This window comes from Varanus komodoensis, unplaced genomic scaffold, assembly GCF_004798865.1.
Source record: "Varanus komodoensis strain SLA01 unplaced genomic scaffold, ASM479886v1 scaffold76, whole genome shotgun sequence".
In the NCBI taxonomy this organism is placed as follows: domain Eukaryota; kingdom Metazoa; phylum Chordata; class Lepidosauria; order Squamata; family Varanidae; genus Varanus; species Varanus komodoensis.
In genome coordinates this window covers 2,927,353-2,953,522 of record NW_025336429.1, presented here as the reverse complement: position 1 = coordinate 2,953,522, position 26,170 = coordinate 2,927,353, and the positions used below count along the sequence as shown (strand labels likewise).

At 47.4% G+C, this 26,170-nt stretch overlaps 1 protein-coding gene across 2 annotated transcripts; it reads right to left on the bottom strand.

Moving 5' to 3' along the window:
• Positions 1 to 812: 812 nt before the first annotated feature.
• On the bottom strand, positions 813 to 25,428 carry LOC123035097 (zinc finger protein 883-like). 2 transcript variants are annotated; one of them, XM_044452970.1, is made up of 8 exons: positions 25,312 to 25,428; positions 23,421 to 23,977; positions 22,180 to 22,306; positions 19,933 to 20,015; positions 18,420 to 18,519; positions 15,577 to 16,427; positions 4,715 to 4,717; positions 813 to 1,952 (listed from the first exon to the last, which is right to left on the bottom strand). In XM_044452970.1, exons 2-8 carry the CDS (start codon positions 23,892 to 23,894, stop codon positions 834 to 836), a joined length of 2,757 nt encoding a protein of 918 aa, XP_044308905.1. In that variant the 5' UTR covers positions 23,895 to 23,977; positions 25,312 to 25,428; the 3' UTR covers positions 813 to 833. The 2 variants fall into 2 exon arrangements, with proteins under 2 accessions (XP_044308905.1, XP_044308904.1); XM_044452969.1 differs by lacking the exons at positions 4,715 to 4,717; positions 15,577 to 16,427; positions 18,420 to 18,519; ... (2 more) ...; positions 23,421 to 23,977; positions 25,312 to 25,428 and adding exons at positions 3,828 to 3,954; positions 5,249 to 5,325; positions 6,277 to 6,400; positions 8,211 to 8,600 and having other exon boundaries at positions 813 to 2,173.
• Between the last annotated feature and the right edge of the window lie 742 nt (positions 25,429 to 26,170).

The window sequence follows — 26,170 nt, the reverse complement described above, 5'->3', positions numbered from 1 at the left end:
AGATTAGATAACTACAATGTGAATGAATTTGACTGAATGAAGACCCCAAATTCTTTCTGTCTGCTCTTGACCCATAGCCAGGGGGAGGGAAAGAAACATCCATAGTTTCAGCTGACAGTTTAAATGGTTTCCTGAGTTGCACTATGCTTATTTTCCAAAAACCCCCTTATATCCTGAGGTTTGAATAAGATTTATTCGGGCCTCTTTTCCAACAATTGCTCACTCTCATCTGCTCAGTCAAAGCTGCTTTCAGGCCTCTGGACATGCAGCAGCATCCAGGTTTTCCTTCCCCTACCTCTAATTGTAAGCCCCACCTGATTTTTAAACCTAACCCTAATACAATACCCTCAACAATATGCAGAAAGGTGGAATCTCGTTTCATTGTGGTTTCTCGTTATATGTGAACCAGGACATGTCAATTATTTGGGGTGAGAATTTGTCAAATAATTGGGGTGCTTTTAAAATCAGTATGGGAGGATATTTGTGTATGGCTTCATATATGTCAAACCTCAACATAGAAAACTCCCAACTGACTCAAAAAATTCCCCATCACAATAGCTTTATTTATAAATTCATAAACAAAATGCCAAATATACAGGGTTAAAACAAAGTACAACCACACAATTTTCATTTGCCAAACATGGCAACAGAGAAACTTCCAACAACATGATGTTCTTACCAGATCCAAAAGGAGAGAACCAGTTCTCAAAACTATTAAAATCTTGGTTCCAACTATAGTACAGATCATTTGCTGTGAATATCTGTGTGCTCTCTCAGGTATTTTCCCTACTCCATGTATTGCTAATATTCAGACCCTTGACTACTTGAATTCATCACCTTCTGATGGGATCCATTTCAGCCCTGAACAATTGTATGTCTTCCTCCTTTGTGTAGATGATTTGATGATAACTGAGGCTACTGAGCTGACTCAAGCTGTTGTCACACTCCCCACTGTGGATGCTGTAATGTAAATCGAGGTATTGACTAGAAGCAAAGCTCTTTCCACACTCCGAACATTTAAACTGCTTTTCATCCTTGTGGGTTCTCTGATGAGAAGTAAGGCTACCTCTCCGGCTGAAGCACTTTCCACACTCTGAGCATATATATGGCTTCTCCCCTGTGTGTGTTTTTTGATGGGAAGTAAGGCTACCTCTCTGCCTGAAGCTCTTTCCACACTCTGAACATCTATAGGGTTTCTCCCCTGTGTGGGTTTTTAAATGAGAAATAACACTGCCACTCTGTCTGAAGCTCTTTCCACATTCAGAGCATTTGTATGGCTTCTCCCCTGTGTGGGTTTTTAGGTGGGAATTAAGGCTACCACTCTGGCTGAAGCTCTTTCCACACACTGAACACGTATAAGGTTTCTCCCACCTGTGCATTCTTTGATGTGAAGTAAGGTTACCACTTCGACTGAAGCTTTTTCCACACTCTGGGCATTTATATGGTTTCTCTCCTGTGTGGCTTCTTTGATGATAAGTAAAGCTACCACTATGGCTGAAACTCTTTCCACACACTGAACACTGGTAAGGTTTCTCACCTGTGTGTACTCTTTGATGATCACTAAGGATACTGCTCCGACTGAAACTCTTCCCACATTGAGGGCATTTGTATGGTTTCTCACCTGTATGGATTCTCTGATGATTAGTAAGGCTACCACTCTGACTGAAGCTCTTTCCGCAAACTGAGCATTGGTATGGTTTCTCCCCTGTGTGTATTCTTTGATGTGAACTAAGGCTACCACTATGGCTGAAACTCTTTTCACACTCTGAACATTTAAATGGCTTTTCACCTGTGTGTGTTTTTTTATGATAAGTCAGGGTACTGCTGTGACTGAAGCTCTTTCCACATTCTGAGCATTTAAATGGTTTCACTCCTGTGTGCGTTCTTTGATGTACAATGAGATGTATCCTCCAGCTGAAACACTTTCCACATTCTAAGCATTTAAATGGTAGCTTTGCTTCATGCACTCTTGTGGGCATGTTAAGGCTTGCTATCCTAGTTACGTTTTTTGCAAATAGTGGGATTTTTTTCCTTTTCTTCCTTGGGTGACACTCTTCAATCACAGTGAATTCATGGACATAGATGCCTTCAGCAACAACAGGTTTCTCCCTCCATTTCTGTTTTGCTTCTGACGTTCTTCTCTGGTGTTCCTCCTCATTATCACTCTTCCTCCCTACAGGAATAAGGAGAAAAAGTTTATTCAAGAGGAAAAGATTCTCAGTAGATGGAAAAAACCCAGTTAGGAAGAAGCTTACTTCACAGGGTTGTTGTTGTGTGGATAAGACTGAGAACAAGAGGAGAATGATGTAAGTCACCTTGAGTTCTTTTAAAAAAGAAAAAAAACCAGGATAGAAATCTAATAAATAAATAATTTGTGCTCTGCTCCAGATAATTTCAAATCAATGGGAAAAGTTTGTTTTTTCACTAAGCTTTGGCAACTTGGATGGCATGGCAGTTGCGATAAATGGGGAGGAGAAAGTTGATGCTCTCCAAATATAAAGTTTCACCTTTTTACTTTTCTCAATATTTTAATTGTTAAAACTTTATATTTTATTTAAATGTGGCACTGTGGATTAATCATTTAATTAATTACTATTTTTTTCATCAGCTGCGCCCCTACCTGGAGTACGACTGCCTTGCGACAGTGACACATGCGCTGGTGACTTCCCGTCTTGACTTCTGTAATGCGCTCTACGTGGGGCTACCCTTGAAGACGGTCCGGATACTTCAATTGGTTCAAAATAGAGCTGCCAGGCTGCTGACGGGGACTGGGCGTTATGTTCACATGACTCCAGTTCTCCATCAGCTTCACTGGCTTCCCATTGAAGTCCGGGCCCAATTCAAGGTGTTGGTGATGACCTATAAAGCCCTAAATGGCTTGGGTCCTGGTTACCTGAAGGAGTGCTTGCATCCATATATGCCCAGCCGCCCCCTGAGATCGGCGGGAGAGGCCCTTCTCCGGGAGCCCTCTGTGAAAGAAATTAGGAGGGTGGTTACTTGGAGGAGGGCTTTTTCAGCGGTGGCGCCTAAGTTATGGAATGCGCTCCCCAGAGAGGTCCGCCTGGCGCCGTCGTTATTTGTTTTTCGGCGCCAGGCGAAGACCTTTTTATTTAAGCAGCATTTTAAATGTTAATACTATTGAATTTTATCTGGCCAGGGCGGCTTATTTTATATTGTATGTTTATATTTTATTCTAATGTTTATATTCTAATTTATGATTATGATTATTTAACTTATTGTTGTAAGCCGCCCCGAGGCTTCGGTGAATGGGGCGGCATAAAAATGTTTTAATAAATAAACAAATATTTATTTAATATTGTTATTGGTTTCATATTCTGGCCTTTACTGTTATTGGTTGTGTACTTTGTTTTTATTGAGGATCATTGTGAAATTGTTCTCGGTTTTATCTTATTGTGACATTGGGTTTTGTTTTATATTTTAAATGTTTGCAGACAATCCAGAGATCTGAGTCACTATAGGCATGGGGTAGAAATGTTTTAAATAAATAAGTAAATAAATAAAAAATAATAAAATGAAGTTTCCTGGATGACTTTAGGCCAGTCACAGACTCTCAGGCCAACCTACCTTACAGGGTTGTTGTTGTGAGGATAAAATGGTGCTACGTAAGCTGGCTTGTGGTTCCTCACATGAGGAAAAAAAGCTGGATGTAAATATAATGCCATGTAATAATAATAGTAATTCTCTTAACACATTTATCTCAAAAAAAAAAAAAGAATAAATAAATAGCAGATCCAAAAAGCATGCAGCAGCCAGAAATCTCTTCTTCAGACACAGGCCAAACATTTCATGCTTCCAGGCAAACTTACCCAGAGTGGCCAGATTTCTGTAGTTCTCCTCCATGACGTCTGTGTGCAGGGCCCTCTGGGCTGGATCCAGCAGGACCCACTCCTCCTCGGAGAAATGCACAGCCACCTCCTCAAAGGTCACTAAATGCTAGAAAAAGAAAACAACACTTTCTGCAGACAGGTAACATGGCAACCCAAGCAGACAGTGAAGTGCTCGTGAGTTTTCTTCCAGGATCCAAACTCCCGAGTGCTTATCAAAGCCAAGTCCTTTTGACGATTGTTGCAAAAATAGAATGAAGGAAAACTGACTGGACTTTAACCTGAAAATTGATGGTGGAACGTCGGACATAAGTATGCAATTTGTCATTTTCCATCTCCAAAACAACAGAAAGGGGGAAGTAAAAGCCAATCCAAGGGGAGAAGTTTGCAGCCTTTTGGACTCTTGGTTTAGCAAATAGGTAGCTGAAGGGACTGATGGTGAAGTTGTAGAAAATGTGGAGAAAATTTTGGAGAAAGCCTGGAGAAAGTGGACAGGGAGAAATTCATCTTCCTCTCTCATAATACTGGAGTGTATGTAAAAGAGCTAGAACAACACTAAAACTGACCCTGCAAAGGGATAAATAAAAATGATGTGGGATGGATCATCCCAAGCCCCTGGGTAGTTAAATGAATCATGAAAGACTTCAGCGTAAAGGGCTGTCTTACCCTGGTGCCGAAAAGATGGCGACTCTGGGGCCAGGTGGGCTACCGTGGAGAGGTCGTTCCATAGGTGGGGGCCACCATGGAGAAAGCCCTGCCCTTTGATGCCACCCTCTGAGCCTCCATCTGAGGTGGCACTCGGAGGAAGGCCCCAAAGATGGAGTGTAGCATCCAGGCAGATCAGTCATTATTCGTCAAGCCACCTGCACCTCCTTTTAGGCCGGGGTCTGAGGGAACCTTCCTTTAAGCCAGGCCCTGGAGATCCCATGTGTCATGGTGGCACAGCCTCCTCACCCAGCATGCCTTGCTTTAAGGACGGACCCCTCGCAGAGGGCATTTGGGCTGCTCCCCAGAAAACCCACCCAACTGATCTCTCACTCCAGGAGAGTTCTCTGGCTGGAAGGGCTCTTTGGGCGGCATGGAGGGGTCGGTGGCCTACATGGGGAGGGACCCCCTCTGCCTTCAGGGGGTCATTTGGATGCCCCCAGAATTTGGTACCTGGGGCACCACCCTGTTTGCCCCCCAAAGCAGCAGCCCTGCCAGCTGCTAGGAACTCAGTCAGAAGGACCCTACTGTAGATCTGCTTTGTTTCTGGGCTTCTCAGAGGCATCTGAGAAAGCCAGTGTTTCCTAGTGGTTAGAGCACTGGTCTGACCCAGCAGAGGCCTGCTTTTTGCTTTTAAGACTCAAAACCTCTGGTGCATCCCTCCTCTCCAGGCCCTTCTCCAGATATTCCTGCCCTACCTGATCTGGTTTTGCAGTGGCTGTTTCCACTTCGCCAGAAGGAGGCCTTGGGTGAAGCACCAGTGTCGTTCCATTGCCTGCGAGGAGACAGGAGAGGTGGGAAGACACTTCATCCTTGATCATCACTTGCCATGTCAGGGAGCAGTGGCACATGACCAGGTCTTCTTGGTAGTGGCACCCACCCTCTGGAACTCTCCCCCAAGCGTGGCTGGAGAGAGCGTCAAACCTGTGACCTTGAAAGTGCCTTTGTTCACTTAGGCTTTACCCTGAACTGTAAATAACCACAATACAGCTGTTTGACTGCTTTGGTTGTAAAGTATTTGGTGCCTGATTTTGCCCACATGCATTCTCCCTCCTCCCACCCTCCAGATTTTTCTGCTTGAGGTTTTTTTTTCCTGAAATCAAATGGACTCCTCTCCCCATTCATAAGTCTTTTTTTTTTTTTAACAAAAAGCGGTGTCCTTAGGAAAGAGGGTCATTTAAAGACACTCACAGAGAGACTTTAGAGCAGCCTTCTGCGCCTTCCAGCCATTGGGAACTTCAACTCCCATCAACCCCAGCCATCCTAGCCAAAGGCCAAGAATGCTGGGAGTTGCAGTACAAACCAAGGGGAAGACAGCAGGTTGGAGAAAGCTGCTCTAGAGCATTAACATGTGTCCGTTTGTGTTGTGTTGTGATTTTGATTTGTTGTCCTTGTGGGTTTGAGGGCTACCCACATCATTTTAGTATTTATTATCTATTTTATTTTATTAGATTTTTATATACCACCCCATTCCCACTGCTCTGGGCCGAATCTATGATTCAAGCTTCTGGAAAACAACCTGAAGTGGCAAACATGTGAAGACAGAACTATTTCTCGGATGCACAGTTCAGAGGACCGGGAAACTCTGGGAGCTGGGTCGTAAAACAGCTGGCAAAAAAAATTCCCCTGTAACAGAGACAAGGCTCAAAAGGAACTTTAAAGCCACTCAGGAATTCCAGACATACCCAAGAGAGGGAAGCTGAGTGGAGACCCCGTGAGCTCTTACCCTGCTGAGCGGACCCTCTGTCCTCCTGCACGATCCACCTAAATTCTGCCTTCTGCCGGATGTCCAGCGCAGACTTGCCTTCCTCGCCAAGCTCAGGAGCTGGTTTGTGCCAGGCCCCCACCACCTGCAGGAGGTGTGAAAGCCCCAGACCGAGAAAGGGATTAGAAAAGGAATACAGAAGGAGAAGGCAGCCTCCTTCAATCTCGCTGAACTCCGGCAGACTTCCAAACTTCACTCTGCCTTCCAGATCCCACACTTGAACTGGCAGCCGTGACTTTCACAGGTATGAACCAAACCCTCAGGGCCAACCCAGAAAGCTCATTTCCAGACCCAGAGGAACCGAAGAGAAATAAGAGATCGGGAAAGCGCAGTACATTTCAGGAATGGCATTGTTGATGTTGTTAGAAGAGGGCAACTAGACATCTGAGAGGGATGGTATAACTTGGAGTCCTGCTCTGAGCAGGATGTTGGACCCTCTGGCCCCTTCCAGCTACTGTTCATGATTCCAGACCAGAGCATCCCAGTTTAAACTTGTCCTGCCGAAAGTTGTGGAGACATTCACAAGCAGAGCAAAACAATTAACAGAGAATAACACTATCCAGGGTTACTAGTCCTCATGGCTAAATGTTCTACCTCCAGGATCAGAGGCTGTAGGACTGTGAATACCCTGTTTCCCTGAAAATAAGACCTAACAGGAAAATAAGCCCTAGCATGATTTTTCAGGATGCTCATAATATAAGCCCTACTCCAAAATAAGCCCCAGTTAAGATAATCAGCCAGACAGATGCATTTAGTACGTCCATTGCAGCACAATTCAGGGTTTGGAGAGTTATGACGAAGTTCCAGAAGAAGAAGGCATGACTGTATTTGGATAAATGTAGATTGTTGTACATTAATAAATGTAGATTGTTGTACGTGAAAAAATAAGACATCACCTGAAAATAAGCCCTAGTGCATCTTTTGGAGCAAAAATTAATATAAGACAAAAATTAATTAATATATTATTATTATTATTATTATTAGAACATTTCTATGCCGCCCCTTGCCGAAGCCTCGGGGCGGCTTAGAACACAATACAATACAATACAATACAATACAAAAATAACAATATAAAATTAAAATTAATAATATAAAATAAATAAAAAATATAAACGATATAAAAGAAGTTATAAAAGAAAAGAAAAGAAGTCACCCTGGCCAGATAAATAAGTAAATTTTGTTAACAATTAAAATGACGTTTAAATAAAAAGGTCTTCACCTGGCGCCGAAAAACAAATAACGACGGCGCCAGGCGGACCTCTCTGGGGAGCACATTCCATAGATTGGGCGCCACCGCAGAGAAGGCCCTCCTCCGAGTACCCACCCTCCTGATTTCTTTCACGGAGGGCTCCCGGAGAAGGGCCTCTCCCGCCGATCTCAAGGGGCGGGCGGGTGTATATGGATGTAAGCGCTCCTTCAGGTAGCCAGGACCCAAGCCGTTAGGGCTTTATAGGTCATCACGAACACCTTGAATTGGGCCCGGACTTCAATGGGAAGCCAGTGAAGCTGTCAGAGGATTGGAGTCATGTGAACATAACACCCCATCCCCGTCAGCAACCCGGCAGCTCTACTTTGAACGAAATATAAGACCCGGTCTTATTTTCGGGGAAACATGGTACCAGTTGCCTTCCTAAAAGCAAACCAGCAGGAGGTGAGGGTCCATCCACCGGCCTCTCCAAGTCACTTTTCATTAGTAGAGCAACTTTGGTGGCTGCTAGGAGGCCATGACGGCTCTCCCTGCCCCAGGATCTGATCCCTTGCACCACATTTACAGTGTTGTCAAACGGCCGCCCCATCTGCCCTGGGAGGGGGGGTCCAGCCCTACAACCAGGCAATGCTCACAGTGCCATTCCAAGCGTGTTCTGCCCCCCGGGAGCATCGCAAAATGCTCTCACCTGCACCAGCCCTTCCTGCTCCTCGTCCTCCGCCCGGCTCAGGAGGAAGCCCTCCGCCAGGGCCACCGCCTGCGAAGTGGTCTCTGCCCCGCACTCTCTGACCCAGCTCTCCATCTCCGGGGGAAGGACAGTCAGGAACTGCTCCAGGATCACCAGGTCCAGCATCTGGGTCTTGGTGTGCCTTTCAGGCTTCAGCCACTGACAACAGAGGTCATGGAGCCGGCTGCAAACCTCTCGGGGTCCCTCGGCCTCCTGGAAGCTGAACCGCCGAAAGTGCTGGCATGGAATGTCGGGGTGGCCATAGTCCTTGCCCAGGTGCCACTGCACTGTTCTTTCCCAGAATGCCCCATTTCCCCCATCCCCAGAGAGATCAGGGCTTCCTCTTCCTGCTTCAGGACCCGCTGAGGGTTCTACTTCCATTTCGAATTGGTGCTCTAGCTTGGACTAAAGCAGGAGCCAAGGGCTCTCCACACTCTGCAGCCAGTTTCTCTCTTAAGGGAAGGACAGTGGGGATGATGGGTTGTGGTGGACAAGTGCTTCTAGGAGAAACCACCGGCCCTCTGTATTGTGCTCATCCAGTGAAGGGAAGCTTTCCAAGAGGCTCTGGGTGATTCTGACTTCTCCCTGTAAGGAAAACAATCTAAGTATGCAATCTAATGCACATTTAGACAGAAAACAGTACTACATTTCCCATGATGCCCCAGTGAGCTATGCCAGCCATCTGCACCAGGACACCCACAAGTGGGACACCCACAACAGGACTTTCCCACCCATGTTCCCCAGCAGCCCGTGCACACAGACATTTTGCCTCTAATCTTAGAGGGAACAGTCATGAGGACTAGAGCCTTTGCTCCAATCCCGTCTTGGCATCCCAACTAATGCTCATCGCTACATCTCCGGGAAATTAGTTCCCGATCCTTGCTTCTCTTTTGCCCTATATTCCACACACCCCAATCCCTGCTGCACCCCAAAAGCACTTTGTGCTCCTTAGAGCCCTCGAAGTGTGGGAAGAGGCCACCGACGTCATGCATGCAGGAAACCGCTAAGGAGTTCCGTCAAAATTCCTGGCTGTATGGCAACAATAGAAATAAACGCAATGCAAATACAAACGCCGGTACTCCGGATTGAATCCAGAGGGCATCCGGCCCTCTTCTTCCCCGCCTTGCATTTCCCTGCCCCAGCTTGGCCCCCTCTTTCCTCCCTTGCGCCCCGGCACGCATTCCTCACCGGATCCGTGGGAAAGGGGTGCGAAGCGGGTTGCGCGAGCGGGGCGGGTGCAGATGCTTCGGGGGGGGGCGGGGCAGGAAGAGGTGCTGGATGCACGGCCCTCGCTGCCTCTCTATGGATGGATGGAGACTCTCTCGCTTTAACCCTCGGATGGATTCCCCCCTCCCCGCGCCCCAAAATGCAGCCGGGCGACTTTCCCTCTCCTCTCTCGCCCTGGTGCGAGCGCCTTCCCTGCAAGGGATCCCGGCGGGGGAATCGGGCGGGAGCGAGAGGGATGATGCGCTTTCTCTCGCCGAACGGCTGCTCGTAAGGCCGCTAGTCCTCATGAACTAGTCCCCACGTACGCCGGGGCACGGGGGCGGGAAAGGGCGGCCGCGCTCGTGTCCAGCTTGCGGATTTCCCACGGGCAGCCGGTTAGCTGTGCTGCGCACCGAAGGTAGGACGAGAGGGGCCTTTGGTCTAATGCAGCTCAGCTCTTCCTGAATAATCTGCTAGTCCTCATGGAGATGCTTCTTCCAGCATCAGAGTCAGTACGGCTCTGTGGGGAACATGGGTGGGAGGATGTGGCTTCTGGGCAGCTAGAGGGCCACTGTGCATGCGAAATGCTGGACTACTTGGTCCCCTTGTCGGATCTGGCATGGCTCTTACGCATTTATAGAAAGCACAGCTACTAGTCCTCATGGACGTATGCTGGGCAGATGTGCCCTGGGTCTGATCCAGCACTTCTCTGATGTTCTTAACTTCATCAACCCCACTGAGGACAGTGGGTTTCCAACCCTGCATGGCCCAGCTTTTTCTTGTCCGATGCTCTCCAAGAGTTGGGTTACAGTTCCCATAAGCCCCAGCTTGGGGAAGTTTGGCCTGGTTTCTGTTCAAGCTGTCCCACTGCTGTAGCTGCCCACCTGCACACACTGACTCCCCCCACATACCCTCCACCCCACTGTCACGGATTATTCCTTGGATTCACTCAGGGGGGACAAGCGGCTGCTGGGCCTGAACTGCAGTGGCTGGAAACATACAACGAAGTCCATACCAGGAGTATCTTTAAAAACGTGAAAGGAAAGCACAAGGGTCATTTGAAAATCAAAGAGCAACTGGAGTGCCCAAACACCTAAGAAGTCAAATTCAGACAACACAGGGCTCACCTGAAGAGTTTCTGCTCTCGGTATCTTCTGATGCTCACGTGATGGACAAGGGGACCCAAATAACCAGAGAGCCAGTGTGGCGCAGTGGTTAAGAGCATGGGGCTGGGACTCAGAGGATCTGGGTTCTAGTCCCCACTCAGCCATGGAGCCAACTGGGTGACTTTGGGCCAGTCACAGACTCTCAGCCCGCCCTACCTCACAGGGTTGTTGTTGTGGGGATAAGATGGAGGAGGAGAATGATGTAAGCTGCCTTGAGCCCTTTGTAGGAAAAAGGCAGGATATAAATCGCAATATAAATAAAAATAAATAAATAAACCAGTGAATAAAGAACTATACGGAGGCCAAAGAGTCCTGGCTTGAGCAGGGGGTTGGACTCAAAGGCCTGATAGGTCCCTTCAAGTCCTACTGGTCTCTATTCCACTTTCATTTGGTTTGGCCAGGTTGGGCATGGTGACTTTCTCCTTATGTTATGCTACAGAAGTAGCATGTAGAAGGTGGAGTAGTGCCTGAGAACTGAGCTGCCTCACTGAAAAACATCCGCGAAAACTTCAGTCAGTCAAAACTTTCTTGGGAGGGTATTGCACAAATGGGTGCTACCATAGATAAGGCCCTGTCCCTGAGAAGGCCCTGAATGGAGAAGCCCTGTTGTTCCCCCCACCTGGAAGGAAGTGCAGGCTTCTCATCTCCCTTGACCTGCATATGCTAGTTAGGGAAGCCTGCCGCCTAGTGACGGAAGATGTTACTGCAGATTCCAACCACATGGGCAAATTAAAGGTAAAGTTAAAGGTTTATTTATTTATTTTGGGATTTATATCCTGCCTTTTTCCTACAAAGGGCTCAAGGCAGCTTACATCATTCTCCTCCTCCATCTTATCTCCACAACAACAACCCTGTGAGGCAGGTTGGGCTGAGAGTCTGTGACTGGCCCAAAGTCACCCAGTTGGCTCCATGGCCGAGCGGGGACTCGAACCCGGATCGCCTGAGTCCCAGTCCCATGCTCTTAACCACGACACCACACTGGCTCCCCCAAACATTCATGCTAATCATGTCTGACTGGGGCCAGTGCTCACCTCCATTTGTAAACGGAAGAGCCAGCGTTGCCTGAAAATGCTTCTGTGGTCATGTGGCCAGTATGATTAAACAGCGAGGTGCATGGAACACCAAAGGTTACCCTTCCCACCAAAGGTAGTACTTATCTATTCACATTTGCATGCTTTCGAATTGCTAGGTGGGCATGAGCTGGGACAAAGCAGCAGGTGCTCATCCCTTCCCACGGATTTGGGGATTTGAACTGCCGACCTTCCGATCAACAGCCCAGCGGCTCAACAGTTTAACCCACTGTGCCACCCACATCCCCATGGACAAATAAAAACCCTTTAAAATGAATAAAGGCATTCAAAAAAGAACTAACCCTGCACTGCCAATGCCTATATTACTTTTAGTATGGATGCCAAGGAAGGATGTTGGAGAAATCCACAACCAATACAAACACAAATAAGTTCATATTTCTATGGATCCTTGTCACACAGAGTTCACAGACTTGTGGGCCATTCTTTTTTTATTTTGCCTAATTATATGCAAACTTAGTCAAATAATTTTTTTGAAGCCAAAGAAAAAATATGCGTTCCCCCATAATGTGAAAATACATATTTTGGGTAGTTTGTTGCATTTTCATAAATGCTCATTTCCATACATCTGTACCAACACATTCCCGCAAAATCCAGTTCCATGAATGAGCAAACAATAGAAAGAAATGCACTTGAAAATCTACAAAATTCAGATGAAAAGGATTTGCAAAGTCCATTTCAGGTTTTTTAGGTTTCAAGATCTGGCGGTACGGTGTTAATGGATGGGTGCATATTATTTTATTATTCTAGATAACCAGATCCTTGAACTGGGGCTGAAAAAAAACAGGAGGCTTGTGAATTGGTGGATTAGCCCTGGAAACCTGGAAAAGCACCACCCCGAATTCTCCTCAAGGGCAGCCCCATCAAAGGCGTACTGTAGTAACCTAATCTGGATCAGCAAAGGCATGTACAATTGCAGGCAGTTCTCCCTTCTGTAAGAAGGAACAGCACATACCAAACACTCCTGGATATATCCAGATGCAATGCCAGTTCTAGGAAGAACCCCAACATGCTTTTTCAGGGGCAGAAATGTGGGCCTCTACTCCTGGATCTTTGCCAATTGCCCGCCAATATTTCTGTCTCGTTTTAGTTAAGCTTTGGCAGCCCTCGGCTTGGGCCCCATTCTTTGACGTCACCTCCGTGCTCCCTGAAGTTATTTCCAGACTCCGGACATTTATAGGGCCTCTCCTCCTTGCGAATTCTCCAGGGGACATGAAGGTCTGAGTTCTGACTGAAATCGTTTCCAAAGGCCGGACAAACATTCCTTCTCATCCCCTTTCCTTGCTGAATTTCAGTCTTGGTGTAGTTAAAACACCTCTCCTAAGGTGTTGTTATCGGCAGGAAGAAGTCAAGCTTCCATATACTGGTATTTTTGGCCCTGTATGGTTTGCCTCTGGCCATCCACCACCAAAAAGAGGACCCCAAGAGCTTCTCCGAAATTGAATTGATCCCTGCCCTGAAAGTTTCCATATCTTGGGCTGTCATATTTGCCTGCATGCATTTGACAGTTATCCAACAGTCCCACAAACATTTTAGCTAATGTTTAAATGGCATGTATTTACATAGCTGCCTGGAGAGCCAGTTTTCTTGCTAGAAAGGTGCAGAACAATTCAAATTGTACATGCTTCTCTGAGGTCTTTCTGTTTTTATATACCTTTATGCATCTTTAGCCTCCAGCTTCTGGAAAGTACCCACTTTAATGATTACCCAGAAAAAAATGGCAATTCTGAACCACTTAAAGGGATTGATTATGCCTTGCTTCCAAAGGTAAGGCCTAGCCCAGCCTTCCCTACCCTGGAGGCCTCAGAGGTATTTGGACCGCTACTCCCAGAATTCCTATCAGCAGGGCCTTTGACTGGGAATTCTGGGACTTGCAGCCCAAGCATTTCTGGAAGGCACAAGGTTGAAGAAGGCTAGTAGCCCAAAGTACTTGCCACCAAATGGGTAGAGAAAGCCAGCATGGTGGAGCTGTGAGAGTGTTGGGCTGGGGCCCAGGAGATCTGGGTTCAAGTCCACATTTGGCCATGAAACCCACTGGGTGACTTTGGGCTATCCACAGACTGGCAATGCAACTACCTCACAGCGTGCCGTTGTGAAGCTTTTTCCTCACGGGAGGAAAAAGAGTGGGACATAAACGCAGCGGAATCATAAAATTCCTGAAAGGAAAATAAGCAAGAGGAAAGAGGAGAGCCAGTGTGGTGCAGTGGTTAAGAGCATGGGATTGGGGCTCAGGCGATCTGGGTTCTAGTCCCGCTCAGCCATGGAGCCAACTGGGTGACTTTGGGCCAGTCACAGCCTCTCAGCCCAGCCTACCTCACAGGGTTGTTGTTGTGGGGATAAGATGGAGGAGGAGAATGATGTAAGCTGCCTTGAGCCCTTTGTAGGAAAAAGGCAGGATATAAATCGAAATCGAAAGCTAAACATGAGCCATTCCTTGCAGGTGATGAGAAGGATAAGACACAGAAGAATCATGATCGCCTCTGAGATATAGCCCACGAAATCTCTCAGGAAAGGCACATGCGCAAGTCTGGTTTCTCGTAAGGGGCCTTGGTACAGCCTGCAAGTTGGGTGGGGGTTGCGCCAGCAGCAATTGGCAAGAAAGGCGGTCCTTGGTTAGCGACGGGACGGTGCAGCGAAACGGCCAACCCACCGCGTCTGTGGAAAGGGCCAGTTCCATGCTAAGGATCAGTAGGTAAGAAAACCAAATTAAAACAGAGAATGCGCAGCTCTACAGCTTGGCCACACTAGGAATGCTTTGCCGCGTTTTGGTCAGCGGCTTAGAAAAGGGGCCAGAAAAAGGCAAGCCAAATGATTGGGAGAATGGAGCTGTACCTCATGAGAGATTACAGAGTTTTGGGCTTTTTACTTGAGCAAAACTTGACTGCAAGGAACCACAATAGAAATTGATTAAATATTTATTTGATTTATATCCCCCTTTTTTTTTCCCTCAAAGCAGCTTACAACGTTCTCCTGCTGCTCTCAATCTTATCCACACAACAACCCTGTGAGGTAGGCTGAACTGAGAGTCTGTGACTGGCTCAAAGTCACCCAGCTGGCTCCATGAGCAGGGACTAGAACCCCGATTGCCTGAGTTCCAGTCCCACGCTCTTAACCACTGCACCGCACTGGTTCTCTAATGTGGGATCTCTAACTCAAGATGTGGTGATAGCCACCGATTTTGATGGCTTTGAAACAGGCCTGTACAACTGTGAGAGGCCCAGAGACCATCCCCGCTCCACACCTCCAGAGGAAAAAAGGCATCTGGAGTAGAGCAAGCTGATTTTGACCCTTTGGTGCTTTGCAGTACTCACAGAGGACTTTAAAATGTTTCAAAAGAGCTGTTCCTGGGGCCATTTTGTTTATAAAACTATATATATATATATTGTTTACAGTTTTGGGGGCCATCAGGGGCCAATAGGCACTGCAGTAGGCCCAACCTTAGTTGAAGCTCCCAGTGGCTACTAGCCATGAGGAATATATGCTTGTCCAAGATCCAAGGAATTATGCCTCTGAATACCAGTCGTTGGGGCAAAACAGTGGGAAAAGTTTTCATCTGGTTAGCCACCATGGGAAAAAGCTTGGCTAGACAGAACTTGGTCTGATCCAGCAGGGCATTTCTTCTGTTCCTTTAGTATGTTCTGGTTAAAGTTATTTCTATGTTTGTTTATGAGAGTTTATTGGGTAAGTGCAGGTGAGAAGTGTGATGCACCAGTTTGGAGATTAATAAGGACTGACTTAACAGTTAAGTTCTTGCTTAATCTCAGAAGTTATACAGAGGTTTTCCTGGGAGAGTTCTCTGATGGGACATAAGATCGATACACCATCTGAAGCCATTTCAACACTCCAAGAAATGATGGGTTTTCCTACTCCACTGTGAGTCCTCAGATGTCTATTTAGGTCTGCTTTTCTATAAAAGCTCTTTCCACACTCTGTACATTGATACGGTCTCTCCCCTGTGTGGACTCTTTGATGTGAAGTAAGGGTTGCTCGCTGCCTAAAGTTCTTTCCACACTCCAAGCATTTGTATGGTTTCTCTCCTGTATGGATTCTTTGGTGTCTAAGAAGGTTCTGTTTGTCACAAAAGCTCTTGCCACACTCTGAACAGTTATAGGGTTTCTCTCCCGTGTGAATTCTTTGATGAGAAGTAAGGTTTACCTTGTGACTGAAGTTCTTTCCACACTCCAGACACTTATACGGCTTCTCCCCAGTGTGAGTTCTTTGGTGGCTAATGAGATGTGATCTATCATAGAAGCTCTTGCTACACTCTGAGCAATTATAGGGTTTCTCTCCTTTGTGCATTCTTTGATGGGCAGTAAGGATGAAACTCCGATGGAAGCTTTTCCCACATACTAAGCATTTATATGGTTTCTCTCCGGTGTGGATTCTTTGATGTAACCTAAGGTGTGTGCTCTGGCTGAAATTTTTTCCACATTCCAAGCATTTATATGGTTTTTCCTCAGTATGAATTCTCCAGTGGACATTAAGGTCCGATTTGTGATTCAAACTCTTCCCAAAGGCTGGGCAGACATTCCTTCTGGTTCCCTTTTCTTGCGGAATTTTAATTTCATGGAAGTTACTACCCTGGGAAGATTTCCACCTCTCCATTTGGCTTCCCTCCTGTGTTTTAGGTCCATTTTGGCTCACCATGTTCACATCGATCTCCTGAAATTGGATTTTCTCATACAGTCCTTCATCAGCTTTACCATCCCAGTTCTCACCTGTTGGAACAAAGATGGAAGAATCTGCTATGAGCAAACAGGGACATTCAGGTAGAAAAAGCTTTTAATTCGGGATAAAACCAAATTCAGTGCTGTAGAGAAGTACTGTAGATATGGTTTGGCTTCCGCACCATTGCCAAAGTCTCAGCACTGCTGTACCCATTCAACAGAATCAGATGGACCAGCTGGTCCTAGACTATACCAAAGGGAACTCCTGGAGAAAAATTTAGCAGATTTTAATAAAGTTTCTTTCCTGATAGCCTGCTGTTGTGGGGTTTTTTATATGGGAGATCATTTTAATTTCCCCATCCACAGCTGACACAGTCTGGGCAAAAACTGGACCATTTGTAACAAATTCTGCATCCTGATCTCTCCCACAAAGAAGGGAGGGAGGGACACAAGGAAGAGAACATTATTTTCCTACTCTATGCAGAGTGAGATGAGAGAAAAAGGGGAATTTTGGAGTCTTCACTTTTACCTTAAGCATGCCAAACTTTGGGCACATCATGAGAACACAAGGCCCACTGCAGAAGGGCAATCATGCTGAGGAAAATCAAAGGCAGAAGAAGAAGAGAAAGACGGAATACTTGATGGATGGACTCCATGAAGGAAGCTACAGCTTCAAGTTTGTTAGTTTGTTTGCTTATATTTCAAAATTTTCTATACCGTTTATTTTCAAAGGAAATGTTGAGATGGTTTACAATAACAAAAACATAAGAACAATTTACAGTGCTTGATTAAAATGGGATTAAATCAGATCTCTAGTAATATCAACAATTAAAATACTGGTTAAATAAAAAGGTTTTGGTTTGGCTCTGGAAGGAATAAAGAGTTGGTGCCAGACCAACCCCTCTGGGGAGCATATCCCATAGTCAAAGCACTGAGAAGGCTCTTCTCCTTTTAACCCCAGGGGGGCACAGTTGTCATCAGAAAGGAGGTTCCCTGCTCCAGTTCTACACTAACTCTATAGCAAAGCACAGTGGAGCAAAGCATGAAAGAACCAAAACTGCCAGGCTGACCCCCGACTCCCACCAAGAGCAGGATCTCGGCGCTTGCGTGCACTTTTCTGCAGCTTGAAATTACACATAGGTCAGGATTAGGCACTAGAAAGACAGCAATTCCCTGCCTGGCCCAGGAAAGGGCTACCACCACGTTAGAGCTCCCTCTTGCAGTATCCACCTCCAGTTCACCCAGGGCCACCAGATTAGGCTTTCCTTTCTGGTAAGAGACTCCCGGATCTGGGGCAGGCCAGAGGGAACCAAGCGGGTGCTGCCACCACGGGGCTGCAGGCCTCCCTCGAGAAAGCTTAACTAGTAACAAAGAGCAAGACAAGGAATTCATATTTAAACACAGGGTAAAAAGCAGAGAATTCTTCCCACAGGTGGAGACTCCAGGTGTGTGCTCCTGATCTAAAGGCTTTAGGGACCAAGTTGCCTGAAGGACCTCCTTCACCTGTACCATCCTGCCCGTGTTTAGATCTCCATCTGAGGCCCTTCTTTTGTGCTGCCTATAAGAAACCATTAAGAGGGCAGGCAAGAGAGGGACAGGGCCTTTCTGGTAGTGGCCCCACGTTTTAGATCTCTGATCTGGAGGAGCTGCAGAAAGGCCCAGCAAGGATAGGGTTTAAATGGCTCTAAAATCTTATTTGTTTCCTAATGCTTTCATGAAATGCGGGTTTTAGCTGACTACTGTGATGAATTGTCTTTAAGTACAACTGTTTTTCAAGGTGCCACCTGTTTTAGTGTTCTGGCTGGCTTTTACTGGTTATTAAAGCTTAAAAACTTCCTGGTTCCCTCCACCATCACCACACATGCTTGGTTTCCCCTTGCTGCCCATGCTGGTTGGGAATGATGGGGATTGCAGTTCAACACCCCTTGAGGGTACCAGATTGGAGAAGGCTGGTTCATTTGTTATAAAAGTATTTGCTGAAGGATACCTTGGAAGCATCTTCTCCTAAAAGGTGAGCTACACATATTTTAAATAGATAAATACCCAAACAGTTCCCGAAATCTTCCTCTGTGATTTCCCTGCACAGAGTTTTTGGATCTGGGTCTGTGAAATCCATGGCCAATTCTCTGAAGGACACTGGGCCCTGAAAGAGGAAGGAAAAGATGTGACCATTCAATTGCAGTCAGAACTCCCAGAAGAGACAACCGTACTGGGGATAAGTGTGTATTCTCCTGCTTGTTGGCTTCGGCCGTTCATTTGGTAAAATAAGCTGAACTTTGCAGCCTCTCTTTGGTGGCATGTTTGGGGTGAAGTTTTATTAAGGGGATGTTGCAGTTGAAGCTCTGACCTGGGGTTGGCAGATGTTTGTGCCCATTTTGGATGCTGTAGGATTTGATTTCTTTACTTAACATCCCTGCCTCAAGCATGCAAAGGCGGATGAGTGAGAGGGGAAGGCATACCTATGAAGGAGGATGCCAAAGAGGAAAAAAGAGAAAAAACTCCAAAGAGACAATGATCAGGCCTTGCAGAAGGAAATCGGCATGTCTGAAGCATGCTGAGCAATATTAAAGCGTTTTTTTTCATTAGCACTTGGGACACTTTTTCCTGTTTCTTCAGTCAGAAATGTTCCCAGAGCAATTTAGAAATAATTAGTAAAAGAGGGACCGTCCCTGCCTCTGGGCTTTCAATGTGAAGACACAGCACAGAAGGAAAAGGAATGAGGAGGGCAAAGGAAAATATCTGCCCGATGAAAACAGCACTGCTTCCTTCTTTCAACTCCCTCTGTCTAGCCTGCTAAAATGACTGGATTTTTTTTATTTTTTTCTATTTATATCCTGCCTTTTTCCTCAAAGGGCTCAAGGCAGCTTACATCATTCTCCTCCTACATCTTATCCCCACAACAACAACCCTGTGAGGTAGATTGGGCGGAGAGTCTGTGGTTGGCCCAAAGTCACCCAGTTGGCTCCATGGCTGAGCGGGGACTCGAACCCAGATCGCCTGAGTCCCAGTCCCACGCTCTTAACCACTGCACCACACTGGCTCTTGCTAGATTTGGGAGAGCTGACAAGGAATAAGCCTTTTTGAGGGGGGCAGGGGAACATCAACACTGATCACTGTGTCCGTACACATGAGGGACCCACACAGAGCCACACGTGGGCTCGCTCTCTCTGGCCAGGTGGGGAGAGGGTGCCATCTTCCAACCCCAGGCAGGGACATCCCTGGAAAGTACAGACATGGCAGGCTGCAGGCTTTCCAAGGGTTCTCCAAAGGTGAGAGAACTCACAGCGGAAGATGCCAAAGGGAGCAGTGGGGGAACCAGACAAATAAATTTGGGATGCACGCGGACTCTGGGGTGGGGGGCAGCCACACACTTTGAATATATGGGTTTCTCCTTCTCTCATGTTTTTCTTGGGAGGCCTCCCAATGAATCTTTTGACTGACCAGGGACTTGAACCCTGATCTCCCCTGTCCAACTGCAGCGAAGAAACCAGTTTGCTCAAAGCTTCATAACAAAGACGGGAACACGCGTGTGCCCGTCCGACCCGGCTCCTCTTACCTGAGCTGCTTGTGCAGCTGCTGTTTCTGCCCCACCCCACGGAGGAGACATTTTGGGAAGTAGCGGTGATGTCATTCCATTGCCTGTATGGAGAGAAACACACACTTTAGCACAGAGGTGTTGAACATCTTTCAGCCCAAGGGCCGAATTCCATTTCAGAGATGCTCTTGGGGGCCATATTCTAGAAGAGGGAGGAGCCAAGGGAAAAGGAGCAGAGCCAAAATTAACAGGATACTATACCTTGAAACTCCTGTCGTGTTTAACTCAGCCTGCAAAGAGGCATTTTAACTCTTCAGAACGGGGGTGTGCCTGGAAGTGTCAAGGCTCAGTCCAAATGGGACAGAACCGCACTCTGCCTTTCCACCAAGAAAATAGCACTAAAGGCCATTTCAGTAAATGCCACTGAAGCCCCCTTTTAATGCACATTGTGCTGGATGTTGGCAGACGCTACAGCAAGCAGGAGACACTCTTTCAACCAAGGGTTCTCGGGCCATATTTCAGTAGTATTTCGAGGACTCAAAATATCAGCTTATCTGAGGTCAAAGGCAGTAACTAAGCCTTACAGGAGGCATCTGAACCTTTAAGGAGAGGGAAGAAACTTGTGCAAAAGCTGGAAAATCAACCAATGTGTGCTGATCCAGAGAGGCATGGCTATTTGGGGAACCTAGAAGCTTGAATTGGGACCACCCGAGGAGGGGGAGGCAGTTTTGGCCCATTGGCCTTGCATGGATGCTTGAAATGTTATGAGCTATTTTATTATAATCATCATCATCATCATCTTTAATAATAATGTTGTTCTTATGTACTCTAAAGTTGTCTCTGACTTATGGTGCCCCCATGAACAAAAGCCCTCCAAAATGTCCTATGCTTGAGAACCTCGCTCGGACCTTGTAAGCTCAATGCGTGGCTTCCTTTAGGGAGTCCATCCACCTCTTGTTTAGTTTTCCCCTTCTTCTTCTGCCTTCAATTTTCTCTAGCGTGATTGTCTTCCCCAGGGAGTCTCGACTTCTCGTGATGTATCTAAAGTACGACATCCTCAGTTTTGTTATTTTCACTTCTCAGTGAATCTGGCTTGATTTGCTCCAGGGCCCACCTGCTCGTCTTTTATCAGACCAGGTATTCACCAACGCTTCGCCCAGCACCATGTTTCGGATGCAGCCTCTTTCTTCCCGTGGACTTCCTTCACTGTCCAGCTCACACACCCCTGCATGGTGGTTGGGAATACGAGCCTGTGGCTGATCCTGGCCTTGGTCTCTAGAGACATTTGCTGATCTCTTCTAGCTCCTTCATGGCTGCCCTTCCAAGTTCCAGTCCCCGTCAATTGTCTTGGCTAAAATCTCCACCTGAACTGATGGCTGGTATACCAATAATAAATGCAGTTTCAATGTAATAAAATCTAGGTGTTCTAGGCACATACAAAAGGACAAGTGCCAAGTCCTCCACCCAGGAAAAGAGAAACCAAATACAAAAAGACCTTGTAATTGTTGTGGACGGCAGGCTAAATATAAGCCAACAATGTGATGCAGCTGCAAAAAGGGCAAATGCTATTTTGGGATGCATGAATAGACATATTACTTCCAAATCATGAGAAGTAGTAGTTCCCTTATACTCCTCACTGGTCAGACCCCATCTGGAGTACTGTGTCCAATTTAAAAAGATATAGAACAATTAGAAAGGGTCCAGAGGAGGGCAACAAAAATGATCCAGGGTTCGGAGATACTGCCCTGTGAGGAGAGACTGAGAGAACTGGGCATGTTTCAGCCTTGAGAAGAGAAGGCTGAGGGGGGACATGGTGTCCTTCTATAAGTACCTCAAAGGCTGTCCCAAAGAGGAAGGTCAAGATCTCTTGCTGATGCCAGAGCGCAGGACACGGAAGAATCAGTTCAAGTTGTGGCAACCCAGATTCAGGTTCGATATCAGGAAAAGCTTCCTCACTGTCAGAGCAATACCCAGTGGAACCAGCTGCCTGGAGAGGTGTGGGGCTCTCCCACACTGGAGACATTCAAAAAGAAACTGGACAGTCCTCTGAGTGGGATGGTGTAACTTGGTGTCCTGCAAGAGCAGGGGGTTGGACCCGATGGCCTTCATGGCCTCTACCAACTCTACTATTCTATGAAAGGGCAGTGGTATTGTTGTTATTATAACCAATCATAACCTTGGAAGCATTCATCCAAAGAAACTGTTCTGGAATTTCTCCTGGGAATTTCGAGGCACTCAGAAACTCCGGCAAAAAGAATCCACCCTTACCCAATGGCATGTTCTGCGACGGAGCCTCCTCCATCGCCATCAGGAGGTCTTTCCGATGGGCAATCAGTGATGTATCCTGCTCAGGTTTGGGGGAAGGAGTGAGTCCCTCCAAGTAGGGCTCCTGCACCTGAAACGGGAGCCAGGATCCCAGTCAAGAAACAGAAAAACAAACGAGAGATAAAGAGTGGAAGTATTTTCTCCCCTTGCAAATGCCTGCAAGAATCAGCAGGGCTGGAATGAAGTGGTGGGCCAGGGCAGTGAAATCTCGTCATCAAAGGATGTAAGCGCCTGCGAGATCAGACCGAAGGCCTGTCTAGTCCAGCCTTCTGTTTGCAGAGAGGTCCCAAGAGGACACCAAGACCTGCCTGGAGGCATCCACTCTCTACTCATGGAAACTTCAGAGTTAGCCAAGAGGGGAAAGGAGCTTTCCCAGCTGCAGGTGTCTGAGAGGGTAAGGGGCAGGCCAGCCAACCACCCAGTCAGTCTACTAGTGTTTTAAAATGTGCCGGGGAAGGGCGAACTTTCATCACAGTACAAACACAAGAACAGCCAAGCTGAATGAAATCTACCTAATCCAGTATTTTGTTCATCCAGTGGCCAATGAGCTGCCCATGGGAAACCCACAACCAGGACCCACATTCCTGAGCAACTGCTGTACGCAGGCATAGCGCCTCTGATTCGTAGCATAATGCCATGAGGACTAGTAACCTTGGTAGCCTTCACCATGAATTTGTCTAACACTCCTTTTAAAAACCCCGTACTTTTAAATTTCATCACTCCATCACTTGTGCTGATACAGTCTATAGTTTCACTCTGCACCGTGTAACAAAGTCTTTCTTTTATCCATCTGGAATCTCGAGGGGTAGGATGAGCTTCTATTCATCCAGAATCTCCCACCATGCAGCTTCATGGGATGGCCCTTTTGGATTCTAGGATTATGGGAGTGGGAGTAAAACTACTCCCAGTCCCCAGTCTCTACTCCAAGCATGTTTTTATAGCCTTCCCTCCCAGTATGCCTCAAACTGAAGTATCAGACTTTTAAACATTTTTACCTAGGGGAGTTGCTCCAACTCCTTAATCATTTTAACCATTGCCTTAATCATTTTAACCAGCCCTGCTGCAACCAAAAACAGCTTTGTGGCACCTTCGGTGACACCCCTTTTGTATAGCATCTTCTGGATGTGTCCCAGGAATAACTCTACTGGTAGCCAGCAGATTTGTTCCTGTGAATTCGCTCTTACCTGCTTCTCTCCGCGTTTCTTGTCCTCTGCTTGGCTCAGGAGGAAACGTTCTGCCAGAGCGACAGCCTGGGAAATGGTCTCTACTCCACTCTCTCTGACCCAGTTCTCCATCTCCAGCGGGAGGATGGCCAGGAACTGCTCCAGGACCACCAAGTCAAGGATCTGAGTTTTTGTGTGCTGCTCCGGCTTCAGCCACTGACGGCAAAGGATATGAAGCTGGCTGCAAACCTCCCGTGGCCCCTCGGCCTCATGATAGCAGAAACCCCTGAAGCGCTGGCGGTGTACATCCAAGTTGCCACCCTCCTTGCTCAGGTTCCCCTGACCCAAGCTTTCCCAGAATGCCCCACGGCTCCCAAACTCAACATGGCGACGGCCTGCTCCTGCCCGCTTCCGTATCGCATCTGTTTTCTCCTGGGGCTGAAGTGCAGCTGTGAACGGGTCCAGGCGATGCTCTTGCCCCAGAGCAACTTTCATTGCCGCTGTGCTTAGCGTCACCAGGCCAGCAACTGGACTCCAGGCCAGCAAAACGGGATGTTCTGTACAATTGGAGCTGCTCCCTGAGGGAAAGAAAACAAAACCCCAGGAAGTGAAGAGAGCAAAGACTCGCTTGGAAAGATTCGCCTCCCTTTTTGCTGTTCCTGTTTGAAATTTAGCTAGAACAGGGATGGGAAAACTGGTACCCTTTTGTTTTGTACTACAACTCCCATAAACCCCAGCCAATCCTCAGAAATTAGTAAGAATATGTTTTCCTGTTTTTCATTGTAAAGTAGTGCCAAAGCACTAGCCTGGGGCTGATGGGAGCTGGAATCCGACACCATCGAGCGGCGGCTGCTTCCCCACCCTTGCTTGATAAATGTATTCCCCCCCCCCAACACGCAACACATACACAATACAAACACACAATACAATCAATAAAACTCAGTAAAATGACATGGAATTTACAGAAAGGTTTATCTGATAGGGGAAGACAGTATAAGAATTGCAGTCACAAAGTATCTACAGGGCATAAATCCAAATATTATTTGACTGATCCATGGTATCAGTCATATAACAAACTAACACAAAGACAAAGTATGAACTTTTGGCCTAGTCAGGGAACCCAGAAATCCCAGTCCCCATCAAAAGCCAGTGTGGCCTAGTGGTTAGTGTTTGCCCAGGGCTCAGAAGATCTAGGTTCTAGCCCCCACTCAGCCACGAAGCTCTCTGGGTGACTCTGGGCCAGCTGCAGACTCCTAGCCTTGCCTACCTCACAGGGTTGTTGTGAGTCAGTGAGACATTGTGGTTCGAAGGCTAGATGGTGGACTCAGGAGATCCAGGTTCAAGTCCCCAACCCAGAGGGCACGGGGGACCCTTACAGACCCCCCCCCAGGCTAGAGCTCCCACCTAATCAGCTATTGGCTATGTTGGCAAGGGCCAGTGGGAGCCGGGAAGCCACCAGTTCCCCAGCCCTGCTCTAAATAAGAAAAAGACACTCCAGAAATCGGGCTACAAGCCCAACCTCCCCGTCCGCGAGGTGTGCTGGCTGGGGCTGATAGGAACTGGAGTCCAACGCCATCGAGCTGCCTGCTGCTTCCCCACCGTTGCTTGATAACCCCCTCCCCCAACACACACATAAAATACAAGCACACACCACACACGGTACTCCTTGCAAGAGGCGACGTAAGGATCGGACAGGGGCCCCCAAATCATATAATAATCAATTCCCAAAGATTATTCTACCCCAAAGGAAGCAGCTCCCCAGCGGCCCCAGGGGGGGCGGGGGGCCAGCGCCGTGCCTCTCCCAGCTCGCGAAGGCTCCGAACCGGGGTCCCCTTTTTGCAAAGCGGGCGCCCCGACACCCGCCCCACCGCTTCCCTACACAGGGGGCTCCCCAGACCCCCAAGTAGCTCACCAGTGCCCCGCTTAGTTTTCCCAAGGAGCAGGAGGAGGAGGAGGAGGAAAGGAAGTGGTTTTCGCAACTGAACCTTCCCTAGGACAGCGAAGCCGGGAATCCGGTGGCTTTAACCCTTCGGCAGCTGATCTCTCTCTCTCTCTCTCTCCTAAAAGGAGAGCAATTTTCTCCCCCTTGCCCGGCTAAGAGAGATCCAGCAGGGATCGCCTCAGAAAAGGGAAGAGAAGAGAAAGGAGGAAGTAGCCAAGCGCACCGCTGTTTGCTGCGGTCCTTGCAGCGGAGTTCCCGGAAGAGAGCGAGTTCCTGTTTCTATAAAAAGCTCTGGGGGTGCGGAGAGAGGGGCCCTGGGTGTAATTCGCCCGTTTCTTTTCCCCTTTCTGATCCCACGCCGCGATCCCCCGCTTTGTGTGCCGCCACAGCCTGAATAAGAGGCCTGGAGAACTGGGCAGCTTGCGCGTTTTAAAAATTGTGTTTTATGTTCTTATGCCCCAAATGGTGGTTGGGGTCTGAAAAAAGGGTCTGCCCAGCTCTTGGGGTCTAGGATTAAAATAAGAAAGGACAAACTGAAGGGGAGGCAGTCAAAGCCGGGCAGGGATCTCCCACTTTCTGCCCGACCCCTATTCTGGGAAAATGGCTTTTAGAGCAGGTGGCCTCAAACTTTTAGGGACCAGTAAGCACAACTGGCATTTCGGAAAATTGTCTTGGACTTCCACTGCCAGAAAATGCCTGAGATCGTCATGTTGGTATCTGTCACACCCCTTCTGCCAGACACCGTTGCGTTTCCCTCCATACACAAAGCATCCTTATTTTATTCATTTCATTTCATTTTTATAGCTCCCAATAGCAGAGGCTCTCTGGG